Source organism: Ambystoma mexicanum, chromosome 12 (assembly GCF_040938575.1).
Source record: "Ambystoma mexicanum isolate Mex_15411 chromosome 12, UKY_AmexF1_1, whole genome shotgun sequence".
Taxonomy (NCBI): Eukaryota; Metazoa; Chordata; class Amphibia; order Caudata; family Ambystomatidae; genus Ambystoma; species Ambystoma mexicanum.
This window is the reverse complement of record NC_090936.1, coordinates 645,998,614-646,017,695: the sequence shown is the minus strand read 5'-3', so window position 1 is coordinate 646,017,695 and position 19,082 is coordinate 645,998,614. Positions and strand designations below refer to the sequence as shown.

The window sequence follows — 19,082 nt, the reverse complement described above, 5'->3', positions numbered from 1 at the left end:
ACCTTCTGTCTCAGGAGAAAGGGGTCGTTTGGCATCACGACCCGGACAGCCTCAGTCTGACGGCCTGGCTCCTGATTTCTCCGAGTTTGGCGCGTTAGCAATTCCAGCGGATTATCGTCGCATTTTGCAAGCTGCAAGCGCACCTTCCACGAACGCTTCATATTCATACAAATGGAAAAGGTTCTGCATATGGTGCGCAGGTCAACCAGGTTTGGTCCCTCTGACGATCACACCGGAACAGCTCCTACCATACTTGTTGCTCCTGGCTAAAAACAGTTTATCTGTTTCATCCATAAAGGTGCATCTGGCTGCCATCTCGAGATTTACTCGGAAGAGACATTCAACTCCATTGTTCAGTGACCGCCTAGTTAAACACTTCCTTAAAGGGTTGTTTCGAACCTTTCCTCCCACGAAGAAGTTTCCTCCGATCTGGAGTCTAAACCTGGTTCTGGCAGCCCTGATGAAACCTGATGAAGTTTTTGTCTTGGAAATTGGCTTTCCTGGTGGCCATTACTTCAGCTCGACGTCTGTCAGAAATACAAGCTTTAGTGATCGACCCTCCGTATTTGAGGTTTTTCAGTAATAAAGTTGTGCTGGCCACTAACCCGCATTTCATACCTAAAGTGCCTTCCATGTTCCATAAACACGCTTCTATAGTGTTGCCTACATTTTTTCCAACACCGTCTTCAGTGGCGGAGAAGACTCTCCATACATTGGACGTGAAAAGAGCTTTAAAATTTTATCTCCATCGCACTCAAAGCTTCAGAGACACGAGACAACTCTTCGTAGCTTATGGTCCTGCGGCTAAGGGTAAGGCGATTTCCAAACAAGGACTATCCAGATGGGTGTCTTCGGCCATTTCTTATTGTCATTCCAAGGCTGGAAAACCGCTAGAAAAGCGTCCAAGGGCCTATTCGACGAGATCTACATCGTCGTCGACGGCGTTGTGGTCCGGAATTCCGTTGGGGGATATCTGCCAGGCGGCTTCCTGGTCGGTACCACACACGTTTACCCGGAATTACTGTCGCGCACAGCAACATACTGAAGATACACAGATGGGGCTTGCAGTACTACGTCACCTGTTCCAATAAGGTAAGCCCCAGGTGGGGGTTACACCCTTCGGCAACTATGCTTTAAAGTGTCGTGTCTTTCACTGTTAACATACTATAATGTAATGTGTTATAATGTAATATGTTGCCATGGTAAATATGCATTGTGATTATTGTGAGGTTGGTTTGCATACACGCCTCCAATGTTGGGGGATACTGCTATACAATCTATTCTAAGCATGTGAATCCATGAAAGATCCAATTCTGGAGAAGGGAATAGTTTCTTACCCGTAACTCCATTTCTCCAGCATTGGTATCTTTCATGGATTCACATGCGCCCGCCTGCCTCCCCTGAGCATGCAAACCAGAAATCCCCCCATACTACTTTGGGGGTCGAAATCTGAGGGAGCCGCAGGGGCGGGGCGATATATACCTCTATGTCCTAGTGGCGCCGGCGTGCTCGGCCCAAAACGACATAGATAGGACACAAAAGTGTAGGAATTTTTCCTAGGGAAAATGTCTATATAACTTACCAAGGATTCCCAGCCTGACGACAGGGAATATTCTAAGCATGTGAATCCATGAAAGATACCAATGCTGGAGAAATGGAGTTACAGGTAAGAAACTATTCCCTTATGTAAAAATTCAATTTGGACAAAGTCCGTCGTTTTCTCAAAAAAATATTATTTATTGCGCATCTCTTCATTTTCTCATCACTCCTGCATATTCAGGCTCATATTCAAAATGGATGGGCTTAAAGATACTGGCTATAGTATTGTGTACGTGAGCCAATGCATTTTGGTTAATTTAACCTTCGTTAGGGCCGTAAAATGATTGTAATATGCCCAATCTGTCACCATTACAAAACAATAATTCAACACAATGCAAAAACACCCATTGCACAATCAATTCAAAATCAAACGTATATAGACACACATACCAATTCCAAGATGCGTTTAAGTGTTCCAACGGTATAGTAGTGGTTGTCGGGGTGGAAAGAGAAAGAAACAAGAAACATAATCAAAGATGCGCAATAAATAATATATTTTTTGGAGAAAACGACGGACTTTGTCTAAATTGAATTTTTACGTAAATACAGTAATTACAGCACGGAATTGGAAGGTCCCTACTATAAGGGCAAACTGAGAGCACCAGTCTTAATAGAGTTATTCCACTCTATTTTTCTTTTTGTATATATTTTGGTCCTTATGCCATAGGACCTTCATCAGACTGGTTGCCCCAGGCTAAAACTTTATCAATGTATACTAAATGAATCACGATTGATCAAAACTATAGTAAACAGGACGTGGTGCCCACCTTCAACCTCTTTGTGTAATGAGAACAACAGAACAGTTATGAAGCTTCGCCGATAAACAGGGGCCGATGGAGACACTTGTTGAGGACATGGGTGAGATCTTAAGGTAATATTATCAAACATTGTACAAATCAGACAACCTTTGTCCCGATAAATGTGAGAAATATTTAGAAACCCTCGATCTCCCCCAAATCGCAGATGAGGAAATGGAAACCCTAGAGGGAGATATAACAGAAGAAGAAGTGCGGAAAGCAATTAAAAATCTGCCAAGATATAAAGCCCCGGGCCCAGACGGATACCCGGATAGTTTTTATAAACAATGTCAGGACATCCTGGCTCCAAAATTAACTAAACTGTTTAATACATTTAAAGAGGAAGGCAACATCACTTGATCAATGAACGAGGCGAAACTGGTAGTGTTCCCCAAACAGGGGAAAGACCCAGAACTCCCGGGTCATGCCGCTCGATAGCCCTGATAAATCTAGATGCGAAGCTCTACACGAAGGTGTTGACAGATAGGATATCACACTTGTTCCTGGCACTCATTGCTCCAGACCAGTCAGGGTTCATTCCAACAAGGCAAACATTTGATTGTACTCGTAGGGTATGTCATCTAATGGGGAAAAAGTGAGAAAACGCATAAGCCGTCAGTACTTGTTTCACTGGATGCAGAGCAAGCATTCGACACGGTGGAGTGGACGCAGCTTTTCTGCACAATGAAACAAATGGGGTAATTGCAGCATCGTTGTCGATTGCCCAGCAACGGAAGAGAAAGTCAGCACCCACGATATATTAATTGCTGCAAAATTCTGGAACTTCGTTTCCCTCGAATGGATAACCTGCCCAGGGGGCCCAGGACACGTTTAAGGACGACTGGGGCAGGTGATTCGGGCACCCAACGAATGACTATATGCAACAATGGTGTGCCCATAACATTCGAATACTGGACATCGTACACTCGTAAGGAGCCTACACAGGGATCAGATTCTGCACACTGGAAGGGGGAGGGGGAAGTTGGGGAATGTTAATTGACTACATGTACCTTATGTGTATGAAAACTAATAAAAAGGTTACAAAAAATTCTAGGGAAATCACATTTCTGTAGTCTGTTTATTTGAGAATAATTTCAGGATACAACGTTTGGGACAGATACCGTTGGAACCTCTTATAAAAAAGACTTAATCCAGAACCTTGATAAAAGGATTAATTTATCAGTATGGCAGTTGATCACTATTTTTTCAGTATGTTGTCCTCTATATAATATAACACAGATGCATTGTTTTAGTGATGTTTAGTGCACTACAGCATGTGGCAGGTCTTGGTCTGAGGTGACGTTTCCCCCTTGGCGTTTATGATTCTGAGGCATAGTGCTATCTAATATCCAAGCGTATCGAACGACTTTACAAGCATACCATTTACAATACGAAAAGCGTAAATATTTCTTGTCTGTTATGTGAATTAAGCTGAGTCATTGAAAACGTTCAACGTTTCTATATGGAGCTGGTTGGATCTGCTACATATAGTGTTGAAGCACACACAATGTATCCAATGAGCAAACCAGACAGCACAGGTAGAATCATGTTCATTGGCATACAGCTGTGCAAAAATGGAATAGTAAACCAGCAGATTATGCCCTTCCCAAAAATGAGGACCCCAAGCAAAAGACCTCTGGGTTTTAAACAATGCGATTCATACAGATAATCAGTAAGATGCATTAATTTGGTTTGGCATGGCCTTAAAGCACCATGTTAGGCCTGTGTAATTCCACTCGGCCTTTCCACATGACACAATCTCACCTTGAGCTGATCTTTCCTTCATACGTAATTGGACCTGCTGTTGATCAGTACACTTGTGCCAGTTCTCAGGCAAGTAAACCCTGCCTTCATTCATGACATCTTGTGCGTCACTGGGCATGTCTGTGTCCCGGACAGAGAGTATTGTCTTAGATCTACAGTCTAATGTGCTTCTAAATGTGCACCAGCTATCATCGTAATCTTTCACAGGTTTCACTGCATCCTATCTCCACCTGTGGCTGTGGTGTTGCTCTTCCCGTGCCTCATGTGCATTCAGGGGCCTATGAGAATTGCTAAAATACTTCAAAAATTGTGTTCTTTTGCTTAGCATACATTTTGCTTGCCATAGATGAAATTGAATTGACGGTTTTGCACAGAGAGCGAAATGACCTTACTTAGTGAAATGTACATAGTGTTTGAATTGCAGTTTAACATTATTTTACCTTTTAGGTGAAGCAGAAGATCAAGAAGAAAAGGAAGACAAGGAGAAAGAAATCATTGAAAAAGATGACGAGGATGTTAAACGGGAAATCATCAACACAGAAAGCACGTGGATTGAAACACCGAAAACTAATGGGCACATAGAAAATGGTCCTTTTTCGTTAGACCAGTTAGACCAGCAGCTAGAAGATGAAGAGGAGGACGATGAAGAGGAGTGCCCAATTCCTGACGAGCTTAATCTAGAAGATTCAAATGTAGAAAGTGATTACACGTACAATAGCTCCTACGAACAGTTTAATGGGGAATTGCCAAATGGACAACATAAAACCACTGATTCACAGTTTTCGGAATTTTCAGTTTCCATGTTTACTGGGCCTTTGGAATCTGCTGCTTCTGGTTCAGTTGCTTCAGAGGAATCAACTATAACTGAAAGAGAAGAAAACAGTCCACGCAGCCTTAGTCATGATAGGAGCAGGACTGTCTCTGCGTCTAGTACTGGTGATTTGCCAAAGCGTAAGCATCTTATTACATTATTTGGTTCAAAGGTTTTTCCACCAACAAGGTATTAGTCTATTGTCATGGCTAAAAACACATGTTTGTATGGCTTCCATTTGCTTTACGTGTACACTCTTTTTAAAATCTTTTGGGTAACAGATGAGGATTAAGGAATAGACATTGTTAATGGGATGAAGCCAGAGCTGGATCACTGACCTTGCGTAATCCATTACGCACACTTTCATATCAGTATAGTTTTTGTTCGTCCCTTTCAATTTTATCATGACTCGTTTTCCTCACTCCTGAAAGCAGCCACGCAGACCAGAAGTTGTTCATGTAGGCTGATGTTACATTGTAGAGGAGGAAAGAAAGGTTTTTGATGGTTAGAAATATTGGGAGATGCTTCCTGGCGGTAGAAGCATTGTGGTACCTTATTTTGTCATGTTGCGCTGTAGCTGTGGCATTTTCTCATCAAATATGTCTGAGCCACCATAAATGCCCACGTCAATATACTGTCACGAAGGAACCACAGTGATAAATAGAAGGGTGAAAAGAGAGGGAGCTGGTGAGAAAGATGGTAGGAAAAAGAACATAGTGAAGTGTGTGGGAAGGGGATCAGCTGTTGAAACCAGTTACTAATAAAATGTAGAAAAATAGTAACGAAGACAATGATGAAGAGTGAGGGAATAGGAATTGCAAATTCTAACAAACAAATTGTGGGAGAAGAACAAATTACTTACTCCTGGTAATGGTCTTTCGATTGAATGTTCCTCCCACGTATTACTCATCTTTGATATACTTTGATGTCCTGCTTGCCGCTGAGAAACCCTTTTTCCAGCAGAGGGCGCTGTGCATCGTTGAAATCGACCTTGTGTCCTTCGAGGGAATCCGTCCTCCTTGAGTGTGACGTTGTACACTGTTATAAAAGGCACGCACTGCGCCTGTTGCCTCAGTTCATGTTTTTCCTCTCGCCAGCACTGCATTCTCGAAGATGAGAAGTAGTTTAGCGTTAATGGAGAGGAAAGTGTAAATCAAGAAAACTCCATCTTTGCAGAGGGTATGGATGGGAGGGGAGATGAGGAATATGTGGGGGGACTTCCAATCGAAGGAACATCACCAGGGGTAAGTCATTTGTTCTTTGAATGGATTGTATCCTCCCACGTATTCCTCATCTTTGATATACCACCATAGCAGTGCTTTGTAGGAGGTGTGAAAGAAGAGCTTAATTTTGATTTATGCTGTGTAATACAGCTTTTCCAAATGTGGATTCCCGGCCCGAAAGGGAAACTAAACAGTAGGGCTTGGTAAATGTTTGCACAGACGACCAAGTGGCAGCATTGCAGATGTCTTGCAGTGTTACCCCTCTTTGGAGGGCTGGAGAAGTGAGCCCGTAGACTCTCGGGAATCTCTTTCCCAGCCAAGTTGTAATATTAGGAAATACATAGAATGATCCACTGGACGTTTGTTTTGTAACTGCCTGTCCCATTCTGTGGTCTGTATAACCAACAAAAAGTTGGTCACCCAGTCTTATTTTAGAGACCCTATTAATATAGAAACCTAGGGCTCTTCTTGGGTCAAGTCTGTGTAACCTCTCCTCCTCCTTAGATGGATTAGTAGGAGGATAGAAAGCTGGTAAAACATTTTTCTTTGTTAAATGAAATTACTATTTTAGGCAGAAAAGATGGACGAACCCTCAAAATGACCTTGTCTTTGTGGAAGACCGTAAATGGTGGTTTGGAAGATAAGGCCTGAAGCTCTCTCACATGGCGAGTAGAGGTAATGGCCGTTAAGAATACTGTCTTTAATGACAACATCCTAAGCAGACAAGAATGTAATGGTTCGAATGGGGAACCCATCAGAAAGCTTAAAACCAGGTTGAGATCCCAGACCGGAACAATGAATGGTACCGGCGCAAAGTTATTGGTCAAACCTTTTAAGAACAATAGGAACCTTGTTCTGGAGAGCGCTTGAAAATAGACAGCGCCGCCAGATAACCGTTGGCCGTATTGACCTGTAGCCCCTGATGGGTTAGGTGTAGAAGAAAAGACAAAACCGATGATGTGTCACAAGAAAATTGGTGAATTTCATTATCTCTACACTAGCTGCAGAATTTGTTCCAACGGCAGCATTATAGAGATTTTGTTACTGTCTTTCTGGCCGAAAGCAACTCTTCTGACGTCTTCCAGAAGGTCCCACTTTTTGTACCCCACCCTCTCAGAAACCGTGCATGAAGGTTGAGGATCCTGATCTCTGGATGAAGAATGTGACCTGCCTCTTGCAAGAGGAGATCCTCCCTTTGTGGATGACGAATTGGAGGACAGATGGACATTTCCAGAAGTTCTGGGTACCAGGTTCTCCTGGCCCAATCTGGGGCAGTCAGACTCCTGGATTTCTAAAACTTCCTCAGCCTCTTGAGAAAATGAGGAATGACGGGGATTGGTGGAAACGCGTACAGAAGTGGGAACTCCCAGTCCGCTACGAACGCGTCCCCTAGTGCTTCTCTCTGAGGAAATTCCCTTGAGCAGAACCGGTCACACTTCCTGTTGACACCAGGCGCAAATAGATCCACTTAGGGGGTTTCCCCAAAGGCAAAGATCTCTTGAAGGACTTCCTGAGCTAGTCCAACTCGTGGGAGACTGTGCTCTGCCTGCTCAGAGCATCTGCCACCGTGTTTTCCTCTCAGGCCAATAAAACTGCTGATAGAGAGATTCCTTCCTGCAGTTTCCAAAACGAAAGCAGCATTGCCTCTCTGCACAGCGGCAGTGACCATATACCTCCTCTCTCGTTGAGGTAATGCATGGCCACTGTGTTGTCCGTCATTATCAGGAAATTGTTTCCCCGTGCAGAGGGCAGAAAGGCCATCAGCACAAGTCTCATTGCCCTTAGCTGCAAAAGCTTTATATGTAGTTTGTACTCGGACAGAGACAAGCGTCCGCTGATCATCCATATGTTTGTGTGACCTCGCCAACCTGTGTAGGAGGCATCTGTGACCACTGTCATTCCTGGCCATGGTTGCCAAAAGGGTTCCCCCTTCAAAACAGTCTCCATGATGGCCCACCACAAGAGATCCTGCGAGACCCTTTACGGGATCTGTACTCAATCCATGATTATGTCAGAGAACTGTGACCACTTAGTCCTGAGAGCCCACTGAAGAGACCTCATTCTCATTCTTGCCTTTGGAGCCAGAAAAATGCAGAATGCCATGAGGTCAAGCAACCTCAGAAAATAGAAGGCCGGAAGACTTGGGGGACTTTTAAATTTGCTTACCATCTGTGAAATATGGAAAGTCCTTAACTTCGGGTAGCAAAGCTTTCCCCCGAAGAAGAGTCCAGGATTGCTCAAAATGAATTGCAGTTTCTGGGTTCTAGGAAGGTGTCATGTGGGACGTCTTGAAGTTGCGGGAGAAGCCCAGTCTGTGGAAAGAGTGACAGCTGCTGTCCAGATGTTCGAGGGCTTGTTCAGGTGAAAAAACTCTGATCAGCCAATGTCCGGATAGGGGTACATTTGAATCCCACCCCCCCTGCATAGATTCGCTGCCACCACCGCCATCAACTTGGTGAAGACCCTCTGGGCGGAGGTTAGTCCGAAAGGCAGTACTCGAAACTGATAATGAGACCTGCCAATGGCGAATCTCAGGTATTTCCTGTGCGCAAGATGGATTGCCACATGAAAATAAGCATCCTGAAGATCCAATTACACCATCCAATACTGGAGCTGAAGGATCTGGAGGATCTGCGAAAGAGTGACTATCTCGAACTTATCCTTCCTGAGGAACTTGTTTGAGCATCTCAAGTCCAAGAAGGGTCGCACTCCTCTGTCCTTTTTTGGGTTCAGAAAATAAGGAGAGTACCGCCTTGATTCCTTTCCACTACAGGTACCTGTGTGATTGCACCTTTCTCCAACAGTGTTTGAACTATCTGTAGAAGGAGCAGATATGGTACTTTCAAGGACTGGCTTAGCGGGGGACAGTTTGGAGGTTTCTTTAGAAAGGGAAGGCAGTAACCATGGACGATAGTTTAGAGAGCCAAAGCATCTGTTGTAATACTTTGCATTCCTTCAGATGCTGGGTTATCTGCCTCTTACTGTGGATCGATGCTTTAAGTCTTTAAAGCGGTTTTGGGGGACCGATTGGAATGGCAGGCAAGGAAGCAGCTGCTGTGGCAGCTCCTCTTCCTTTATGTCCTTCATCGCCCCGCAGTTGCCTTCTCTGTCCCCACTGTGAAAACTGTTCTGTTGTTCTTCCCAAAAAGAAATGTTAGCAAAAATAATGTTTTTTCCATCCCTGGTTGGAAGAATGAGCTGTCCGACCTTGCTGGGGCTGTCTAATTGCCAGACACTGAGATTTTTGATGCAGCCTTAGATGTTTGCAATTTCTCAAAGCTTTCATCTGCCTTAGAACCAAACAAATATGATCCTTCAAAGGGCATATCTAACAGCCTAGATTGTACATTAGGAGAAAATCCTGATTTTTATCAGCCAAGCGAATCGCCCGAGTACAGTTCCTGCAACCATAGATTGACTAATGCAGTATGTAGTGTCCAAACTGGACTGCAACGATTGACACATAGCGTCCTTCCCGTCCTGAACCAGTCTGATTTCTTCGCCCTCTGGGATGTGGTCAGATGCCATAGCAATTACCTCCCACAGAGTGAAGGTAAACTTTGCCAATGCACACGTTGTATTGGCTGCCTTCAGCGCCATGCTTTCTGCAGGGAAGACTTTCTTTCCATCTAGCCTTTTGTCTTCCATATCTGGAGGAACTATGGGATAGGCTGCTCCTTTAGAAGCAGCTGTGGCTGCTTGTACAACAAGGCTCTGTAGAGACTGGATGCTTTGAAAGAAATTCAGGGTTCAATGAAGAAGGCCTATATTTATTTGTAAAGTTCTTGTGGACTGCAGGAGTGGTGTCTTTGTTTTGTTTGTTCTTCACAGCAGTATAAAAAGGAAGGATTGGGTCTTTAGGTGGCGCCTTATGCAGAATATCTCTAAGAGCATCCTTTTCATACTCCACAGTCGAATTTCCCCAGCCCAGATAATCTATCACCTTTGCCATTACTAATCTATATGAAGAATCAGCATGCCCTGAGCTGCCTGGGTCCACTGGCATCCTTTATGGTGTCCACCAAATCTTCATTCTAGATTCTTGGGATATCAACTCTTCTGGAACACCAGGAGTACCATACTGCAGTCCAAAACCATAATTTGAACTTTGCTCCTCTGCATCCTCCACATCCTCCTCATAAATGGAGGTCATGGACTTTAAAAAGTGTCTTCTTTCTAAAGGTCTGTAAACCTTTGACTTTTCCGAAAAAGACGTTGAAGGTCTGGATTCTGTTGATTTTGGCATCAAAGAACTCTACTTGACTCCTTTGACGATGTCGATTGGATAGGAGGAGACGTTTCCCTTCGAGGCGTCAAGGCAATGAGAGACGCACAATGTGCCTTAAAGGGTTTTGAATCCTATGATGCCTTCAAATCGCTCAAAGGCCTCAAATCTTTCGAGGCCTTTGAAGACCTGCTATCCGGGCTCTTGTGCATGGTCAACAGTCTTTTCTGACTCCCTGTCGGCCGGTGGCGTGATGGGGTTGTGAGTCTGTTTCGACTTAGTAGAAGGGGCTGATACCACCGCCTTCTCAAACATCTTTGACATTTGCAGACAGAACTTTTCCAATTCTGCTGCACTAGCCCCCTTTTCTGGAAAGCTTTCCAGTTTCCTCTCGGGCGAGGAATCCTTCGAGGAAGATCTGGAATGATTATGCCTTTTTTTTTTAGATCTCCTCGATCAAGAAGAAGAGGAATGTTGTGATCTCGAACGCTTAGAGCGTTTACTGTGCTTCTTGGCCTAGTGCAGAGACCTCTCTCTCGAACTTTTATCTTCGGCCGATCTTTTTTTGGTGTCACCGAATATGATTTCAGAAGTGTTTGCCCAAGGCAAGCTTTCCTTTCCTCTCCTTTATCGCTTTTCTGGTCTTAGACTGACACGAGCCACAATCCTCTGATGTGGCCTGATCCCAGGCACCAGAGACATACCCGATGCGGATCGGTTATAGACATTTTCGACGAACGCTCGGCACATCTCTTGAAGCCCGTTTTCGAGGTATGAGTCAACATGATTCTTAGTGAAACTCGTACTATGCAGTTTTTTGAACATGCCGAGGAAAAGAAATGTTTTAAGGTGTGCTTGGAAAAACAGAACTGAGGCTCCTGCCGTGGTGCGTGCCTTTTATACCAGCGTACAACGTCACACTCGAGGAGGACACAGGCCCTTGAAGGACAAAAGTTAGACAACAAACAGTGCACTCTGCTGGGAAAAAGTTTCTGGGCTGCTAGCAGGATATCGAAGTATATCAAAGATGAGGAATACGTGGGAGGACACAATCCATTTGAATGAAAAGTTATGCAAAGTTTGGACACTAGTAATGCAATACAAAAATGAAAGTTGAATGTATGTACAATCATGGCAAACTATGCTGTAAATCAGTATACACACTACATAGACTTATTTAATGATCTGTATATAAGTCCAATTATACATTCATGTTTCTCCAGCATTGGATCTTTCATAGATGCACATGCTGTGAACAATTCCCCGTCGTTAGGTTGGGAAACATTGGTCAACTTTACAATAATAAAAAAGAAAAACGTGCAGGTACCTATTTTGTATCCCATTGCCCTCATTTTGCGGGCTTTTGGTTCCCACCAATGGGACGTCGAGTATTTAGCTCCTCCCTGGCAGTCTCCTTTCAGATTCTAACCGCATATCACGCTTAAAGGAGTCTTTGTGTGTTTCTCCTGAAAGAAATCTCCACACCTCATTATTTCTACATCATCTCTTCAAAATCTCTCTGCATTTATCTTCTGGACCTTCTCCTTTTCTCCGATAAGTAAAAGGGGGGGATATGGAATGGAAGAAATCCCTCTTTAAAGGCTGCACTAACTATGGCTTAAATATTTTTGTTGAGGGGGACAAACATGAAGAATGTATTTATTGTCTTCATCCTCACCACTCTGCTGAAGAGTGTGAAATATGTAAAGGTTTAAGCACAAAAACGACAAAGCACAGGAAAAGATAACTGGTATACTGGCTTAATGAAGGCCATCAGTTCCCCTTCGGAGGCAGAGTCCTCAAGGAGCCTAGCAGCCCCCAGACTCCCAGAGAAGAGAATACCTAGCGAAAAACAGGGCAAACTCAGAAGAAAGGCCATCTAAAAAGCTTAAATTAATAAGCGGATTGCTGCAAAAAACCAAGCTCTGCTGTCTTCAAAGGCAGAGGTGGCGGCCCCCATCACAGACGAAGAACATACCGTCAACGACTCCATGCTAGATGAAGGGGCAACTGTCAAAAGGGGATCTGTCGACAGGGAATGTCGACATCGAAGCGGTCAACGACAAAACATGCCAAAAACCGCCCGTTCCCATTGACGAGCTCGACGACGGAAAAGCATTCATCAACAGACCACTGCTTGCTGACAACACACTCGTCGACAGGCTGCTCCACTGCAGATAAGGACTCGTCCATGGCTCGCTCATCGACGGGCAAATACTTGTCGACGGACAAAAAGCTCTCGTCAATGTGGAAGAGCACCTGAGAGACAGCAAAAGACTTGTCGACTTCTAAAGAGAAGCGCTTGTCAACACGTAAACAAGAGGCTTTGCGTGCTTCAAGATTCCCCAACACAGGAAGAATCAGGACAGGAAGGAGAATCGGGCATGCACGCTCCCAATACAGAGCCAGCCCACAAGGTGCTGCGACACCAATCAGTGGAGGAAAAAAAAATATCCAGCTCCAGCAAATCCCTGCACCAGTCTCCCCATTATGTACTCGCAGATCATGCCTGAGGAAATCCTGCAGTAATAAGTGAATTCTGAGTTTGAGGCACAGCACACAGCATCGCTAGTTTTCTCCGACTCCGGTTCCATAATAATGGAAAAGCCTTCCCAAACTCCTCTACCACTGAGGTCACCATGCCTCCCGCAACAGCCACGACACAGCCCCAGGGTGCTATGGGATATCCCTCCAACGCAGCCACAGGAACCGCTACTCAAACCACACTCACTACCTTTGCTGCAAGTTCTGTCCACACTCCAGAACCTGCTTACTCAACTGGACACCAGACTCCTGACGGGGCCACAGGGCCTCGCAACTTTGCAGCCACCTGCAATGCCACAAGGGCATCCAGAGACACAATGGGTAGCACCCACATCAGAAGCTTTGGCGCTTGCAAAAACCCAGCATCAGGTGCATACAACCGGGTCACCTCGGCGAAAAGCAGAAACACAGACGATGACCAGATAGATGACCGGGTGGAGGAGGCCCCAGAGCCATCACCACCCGATGACATTGGGGTGTTCCACACGCTAATCACAAAAGCATGGCAAGAATTTGGCCTCATCCCCTTTTAGGAGAAAAAAATTAGGTTTTGCACAAGAGACGGAATGCAGTAGCATTGACCCCAATCGTCGACCATGTGTGCGAAGAGGGGCTCTGTACTATGAAACACCCCTTTACAAAACCAGCTTTTAAAGACAGGTCAGACAAAAAGTTCAAAGTGCCAGACACCACTCCTAAGTCTCTCATGTTGCAGCCTTCGCCATAGTCTGTTGTCTCAGCGGCAGCAATCAGAAAATGGCACACACCCAGGCACACAAGTGTACAGTACCACCAGAGACCGAGAGCCAGAAGTTGGACGCACTAGGGAAAAAAGTGCTTACGGTGGGTACCTCTACAGCAAAAGCAGCCAACATGCTAGCGATTATGTCCAGATACGACACTGAAATGTGGCATAGGCTGGCACCTATTCTAGAGCACTTGCCTGAGCAAAAACATGCCGAAGCAGTTGCCATCTTAAAAGGAGAGGAAGCTGCAAACCTTAACCTCAATATTGTGGTGGATCTGGCCAAAACAGGCTTTAAGTAGATAAACAACGGGGTGGTGCTGCGAAGAGAAGGGTGGCTACACTGCACAGACTTTAGACAAGAGGTGCAGCAAAACGTTTTAGACATGCCATTCAAAGACGACAGTCTGTTTGGGACCAAAATCGATGAGGCCCTAAAGGCAATTAAAACCGACACAGACACCATCCACTCTCTCACCACTCTGCAAACAAAACATAATTTTTGTAAGTTTCGAGGAGCAGCGGGAAGATCAACCTCCTCTGGGAATGTCAGAGGCACCACGAAATATTGGAAAACCTTGCACTATTCACAAGGATACAAAATGCATCCCATCAATATCAACGACTAAGAGTACAGACAGCAGCAGCGGAGAGGATTCTCTCACTCTTAGAGGGGTAGAACAAAACCTCAGGCCTGACTGCGGAAACCCAACAGCACAGGTGGTAGGGAAAGTATCACACCATCTACATCGGTGGAAACAGATAACAACAGAAAAATGGGTACTGCAGATGGTCGAGTTCGGCCACCTGTTAGAATCGAACAAAAAGGCGCCAATTATCCAACCGTTAAAAATACCTACATCGCATCTAAAGGTTCTCAAGCAAGAAATGAAACAAATGATAGCAAAAAATGTAATACAAAAAGTACCCAGACAGCAAATAGGCAAAGGGGTTACTCTCGATACTTCGTCTTGCAGAAGCCAGATAAAAAAGGCAGACAAAAAGTAGTGCCTGAGACTAGATCTGCGCAAGCTAAACTAGTTTATTAAAAAGCAGTGCTTCAAAATAGTCACTGTACAACAAGTCATACAGGCAGAGCAACTGCACAATTTCCTAGCGTCATTACACCTAAAAGACAGGTATTTCCACATCCTGGTGCACCGGAAATATCGAAAGTACCTGCGTTTTACGATAGCAGGTCAGCACTATCAGTTCAAGGTGCTCCCATACGGATTCAAATCTGCACCACAAACGTTCACCAAATGCCTAGCACCAGTCGTGGAAGCCCTCCAAAAAAGAGGCCATCACGTCTATACATATATAGACGATTGGCTAGTGCGAGCACGGACAATGGTGGTGATGCACTCATCCATCACAGTGACAAAGCTCTTGCTTCAGCAGCTAGGATGCGAGATAAACTTCGAAATATCTTCTCTGTCGCCATCCAAAAGCCTGATTTTTCTGTTGGCTCACTTTGCAACATACAAAGTCCTGGTCCATCCGTCCAAAGACACAATACAAACTCTTGAACCGCTAATACCCCTTTTCCAGGCAGGAAAATGGTTGTCGGTCAGAAAGTGCATGGTGCTTCTAGGAACTATGTATTCCCCTCATACCGCATTGCAGAATAAACAAATCACAGGGTCGTGGGATGACAAACTGCAAATCACACCGAAACTCATGCACCAACTACAATGGTGGGCAAAAGCAAACATCATCACCATAGGATGTCGTTTTCAGGACCCCATACTGCACAACACTCTGGTGATGGACACCTTGCTATCTGGCTGGGGAGTGCACGTGTGCCTTCTATACATAAAGGGCAAATGGACGACCGAGAAAGCCAGTCTACACATAGATGTATTGGAGCTCAGAGAGGTTGGCTGGGCTCTGAAATCATTTCTGCCATTGCAAAAAAAATCCATGGTTCACGTCTTGACAGACAACACCATGACCATGTACTACCTCAGAAAGCAAGGGGGGGACGATGTCTCCAATCCTTACCCTGGAAGCACAAAACAATTGGCACTGGGCCATCACTAGTGGGATAATGCTGCAAGCGTTTCACCTGCCATGGATAAGCGAGGTGGCAGACAGCCTCAGCAGGGCCACCAGCCAGTGCCACGAGTGGGAGCTACGGGACAACCAGCTCCGGCACATATTTTCTCAGTGGGGGCGTCCACAAGTCGATCTGTTTGTGATGAAGCAGAACACAAAATGTGCTCACTTTGCCAGCAGGATGCGGCAGCAAGGGTCGATGGGGAATGCATTCTCGTACCCGTGGACCAGTCCCTTCGCCTACACCTTCCCACCTTTTCCAATCATCCCCAAAGTTATCCAAATGATTCAAACGCACACATGCACTGTAATACTGGTTGAGGCAAACATGGTACTCTGACCTTCTGCACGTGTCCGAAGGCAAACAGATTCTTCTCCCGTACCGAGCCAACATAATGTCACAGAACCGCAGAAAGGTGCTGCATCACGACCTGCAGTCACTCAAGGTGACGGCGTGGCTCCTGACTTCCCAGAGTTTGGGCACCTAAACATATCACAGGAATGTGCGCACATTCTAACCTGGGCATGGGCTCCAGCTACAAATCCCTCCTATCAAAGCAAGTGGAAAAGATTCTGTGCCTGGTGCGCAAGGCAGCAAAACATTAAACCGCTTTCAGCAATCCCCAAGGCTATCCTGCCATATCTCTTGTCACTAGCCCAAGTAGGGCTCTCCCACGCATCAATAAAAGTACACCTGGCTGCCATCTCCAGGTACACCAGGAAAATGGGAAAGAAGCCCCTCTTCAGTGATCCAAGCATTTTCTCAGGGGGTTGTTCAGAACCTCTTTCCCCCAGTAAAAAGGTTTCAAACACAATTAGGTCTTAATGTTGTCCTTGCAGGAATCATGAGAGCACCATTCAAGCTATTAGCAACCACACACCTAAAGTGTCTCTCTTGGAAAGTGGCATTCCTCATAGCCATTACATCAGTGAGAAGGGTCTCAGGATTGCAAGCCCTAGCTATCACAGAGCCATATCTGAGCTTTTACAAAGAAAAGTAGTCCTTACAACCAACCCGCACTTTATTCCAAAAGTGCCTTCGGAACTCCATAAACATACATCAGTTACACTACCGGTTTTCTTCCAGGGAACAAAAACCCTGGCGGGGATTGTGCTGCATTCCTTATATGTAAAAATAGCACTCAACTGTTCCTTACCTACAGACATCCAAACAAAGGAAAGGCCATCTCTAAGCAGGGAATTGCAATGTGAATATCCTCCACCTTATCCTTCTGTCACACCAAGGTGACCAAACCATTAACCTGCCCAGGCCCATTCAGCAAGAATCACAGCGGCTTTGGCTGCAATGTGGTCCGAAGTGTCACGCAAAGACATTTGTTAAGCAGCGACCTGAGCCATGCCTCACACCTTTTTAGGCATTTCTCCCTCCAGGAACAGCACGCTGCTGATGCAAGAACAGGAAAACCAGCCCTGCAGCATCTATCCAAATAAGATAGGCTCTTTTATCGGTTTCCTACCTCCTTATAAGTTCATACTGCTTTGAAACCTGTTCATAGCATGCACATCTATTTAAGATCCAATGCTGGAGAAGGGGTATGTTTCTTCCTGTAACTCCATTTCTCCAGCATTGGTATCTTTAATAGATTAACATGCGCCCCCCGGCCATTCCCTATGGTAAAGAGCCTCCCTCAGATACTCTAATTCAGCTTGTACTGGGTAGAATTTGAAAGGAGGGTGCAGGGGAAGAGCTACATACTCGAAGTCCCATTGGTGGGGACCAAAAGGACCTACATTGAGGGCAATGGGATACAAAATAGTTACCTAAACGTTTTTTTTTATTTACTTTTGTGAAGTTAACTGAGGATTCTCAGCCTGACTGGAAATTGTTCATAGCATGTGAATGTATGAAATATACCAATGCTAGAGAAATGGAATTACAGGTAAGAAATGTACCCCTTCTATTCCAGCATACACTTAACAATAAGCTATATCTTAGCGGGGGCTTTATTCTTTTGGAGGTCCCGGGGAGAATCCTCAAATTAACATTACCATTTATTGATGGAAACCCCCCCCTAAATTAGAAAGTTAGGGTAATAGGATTTGCACACACATTTTTACTCTCAACGACATTAATGTGAATAATAAAGACTACAATTTTAAGATGTGAGTAACTTAAATAATACTTGTAAATGGGAATGAAGAATGTAACATGGCACCTGTTGCCAACTATTTTGCCACCGATTTCCTTCTACAGGGCTGTGGGGTGATGATTGGTGGCACAATGTCTTTATTTATTAGTCCTCCTCATACAAATCAAACGCTTTGTGACTGCTGCATTTCTTTGTCACATAGGTAGGGTAATCTGACAACTACTTTGTTCTTTTGAAAAACTACAAACACGGCACTTAGTGTAATTCAGACGTATTGGGACATTTCATAATCCAGACCTTCTGAAGACTAATATTTCAGTAAACCTCAAGGATAAATAAAAACATATCACTGACGTTTAATTAGTATGGTATTCGCCTGGGCCTCTGCAGAAGTTAGTTGCGTCTTTTTTCATTTATCACTTTAGAGCCTGTCACAAAGTGTTTAAAGATCAACAGAAGACTGACACCAAAACTCTTGCATGACAGCTCTTTATTTTGGATGCTCTTGTGGGTTCAAATTGTATTATCACACTCTAGGTCAGAAACAAAAAATATGCTGGTTCTCTATCCAGGTAGTCCTTCTTTTTTCTCTTTTTATCCCAGGATGGTGTAAATATCTGTCCTTTTGTTTGGGGTAGCCAAACAAAAGTTAAAACTAAAAGTCCTTCAGGTCCTTATCAACACTGGTTCTGGCTTGACACTTTGGACCAGATATGGGGAAGTAGGTAGGCCTTGAAGAACTCAAAAGTAGTACGTCTTTCGCAATCACTCAGTGTCTGCGTGGAGTCTCTCGTTCAGCTCTATCTCTCTCTCTATGCTCTTACACTTATGTCCCGTCCCCTTTCCTCCATACTGCATAGGCGTCCCTCGTTAGGGACGGGAGACAGAACCTTTTTCACCAGAAAAAACCTTCTTCCCCTATAAATCTAGAGGCGCGGCCCTGGGAGCATGGGCTCCCCTGACTCCACCCACCGGCGTCACTCCTCAGTCCTCTTTTCCGCATCAACGGGAACGGATCGCTTTCACCAGTGCTCCTGGGTTAGGTCTCTGGCCTTGTAATTCCACGCACTCTTCCCCTGGAGAAGTGTTTTCTTTTTGTCATCTTCTTGTCTTTAATCAGATATCTCTGTCCTCTGGCGCCATGCTCCTCCCCGGCACAGTTAGAGGTCAGCAGGATCAAGCAGGTGCTCAGCCTGCATGGCACT

The 19,082-nt window shown here is 44.8% G+C and overlaps 1 protein-coding gene across 3 annotated transcripts in view; it reads left to right on the top strand.

The window, feature by feature from the left end:
* Positions 1–19,082, top strand: part of SRPK2 (SRSF protein kinase 2) — a 1,693,306-nt gene that overhangs the window by 1,402,008 nt on the left and 272,216 nt on the right. For all 3 annotated transcript variants that reach the window (XM_069629122.1, XM_069629123.1, XM_069629124.1), the window contains one exon: positions 4,608–5,111. In XM_069629122.1, the coding sequence (XP_069485223.1) occupies positions 4,608–5,111 (504 nt within the window). The remainder of the gene's footprint in view (positions 1–4,607; positions 5,112–19,082) is intronic.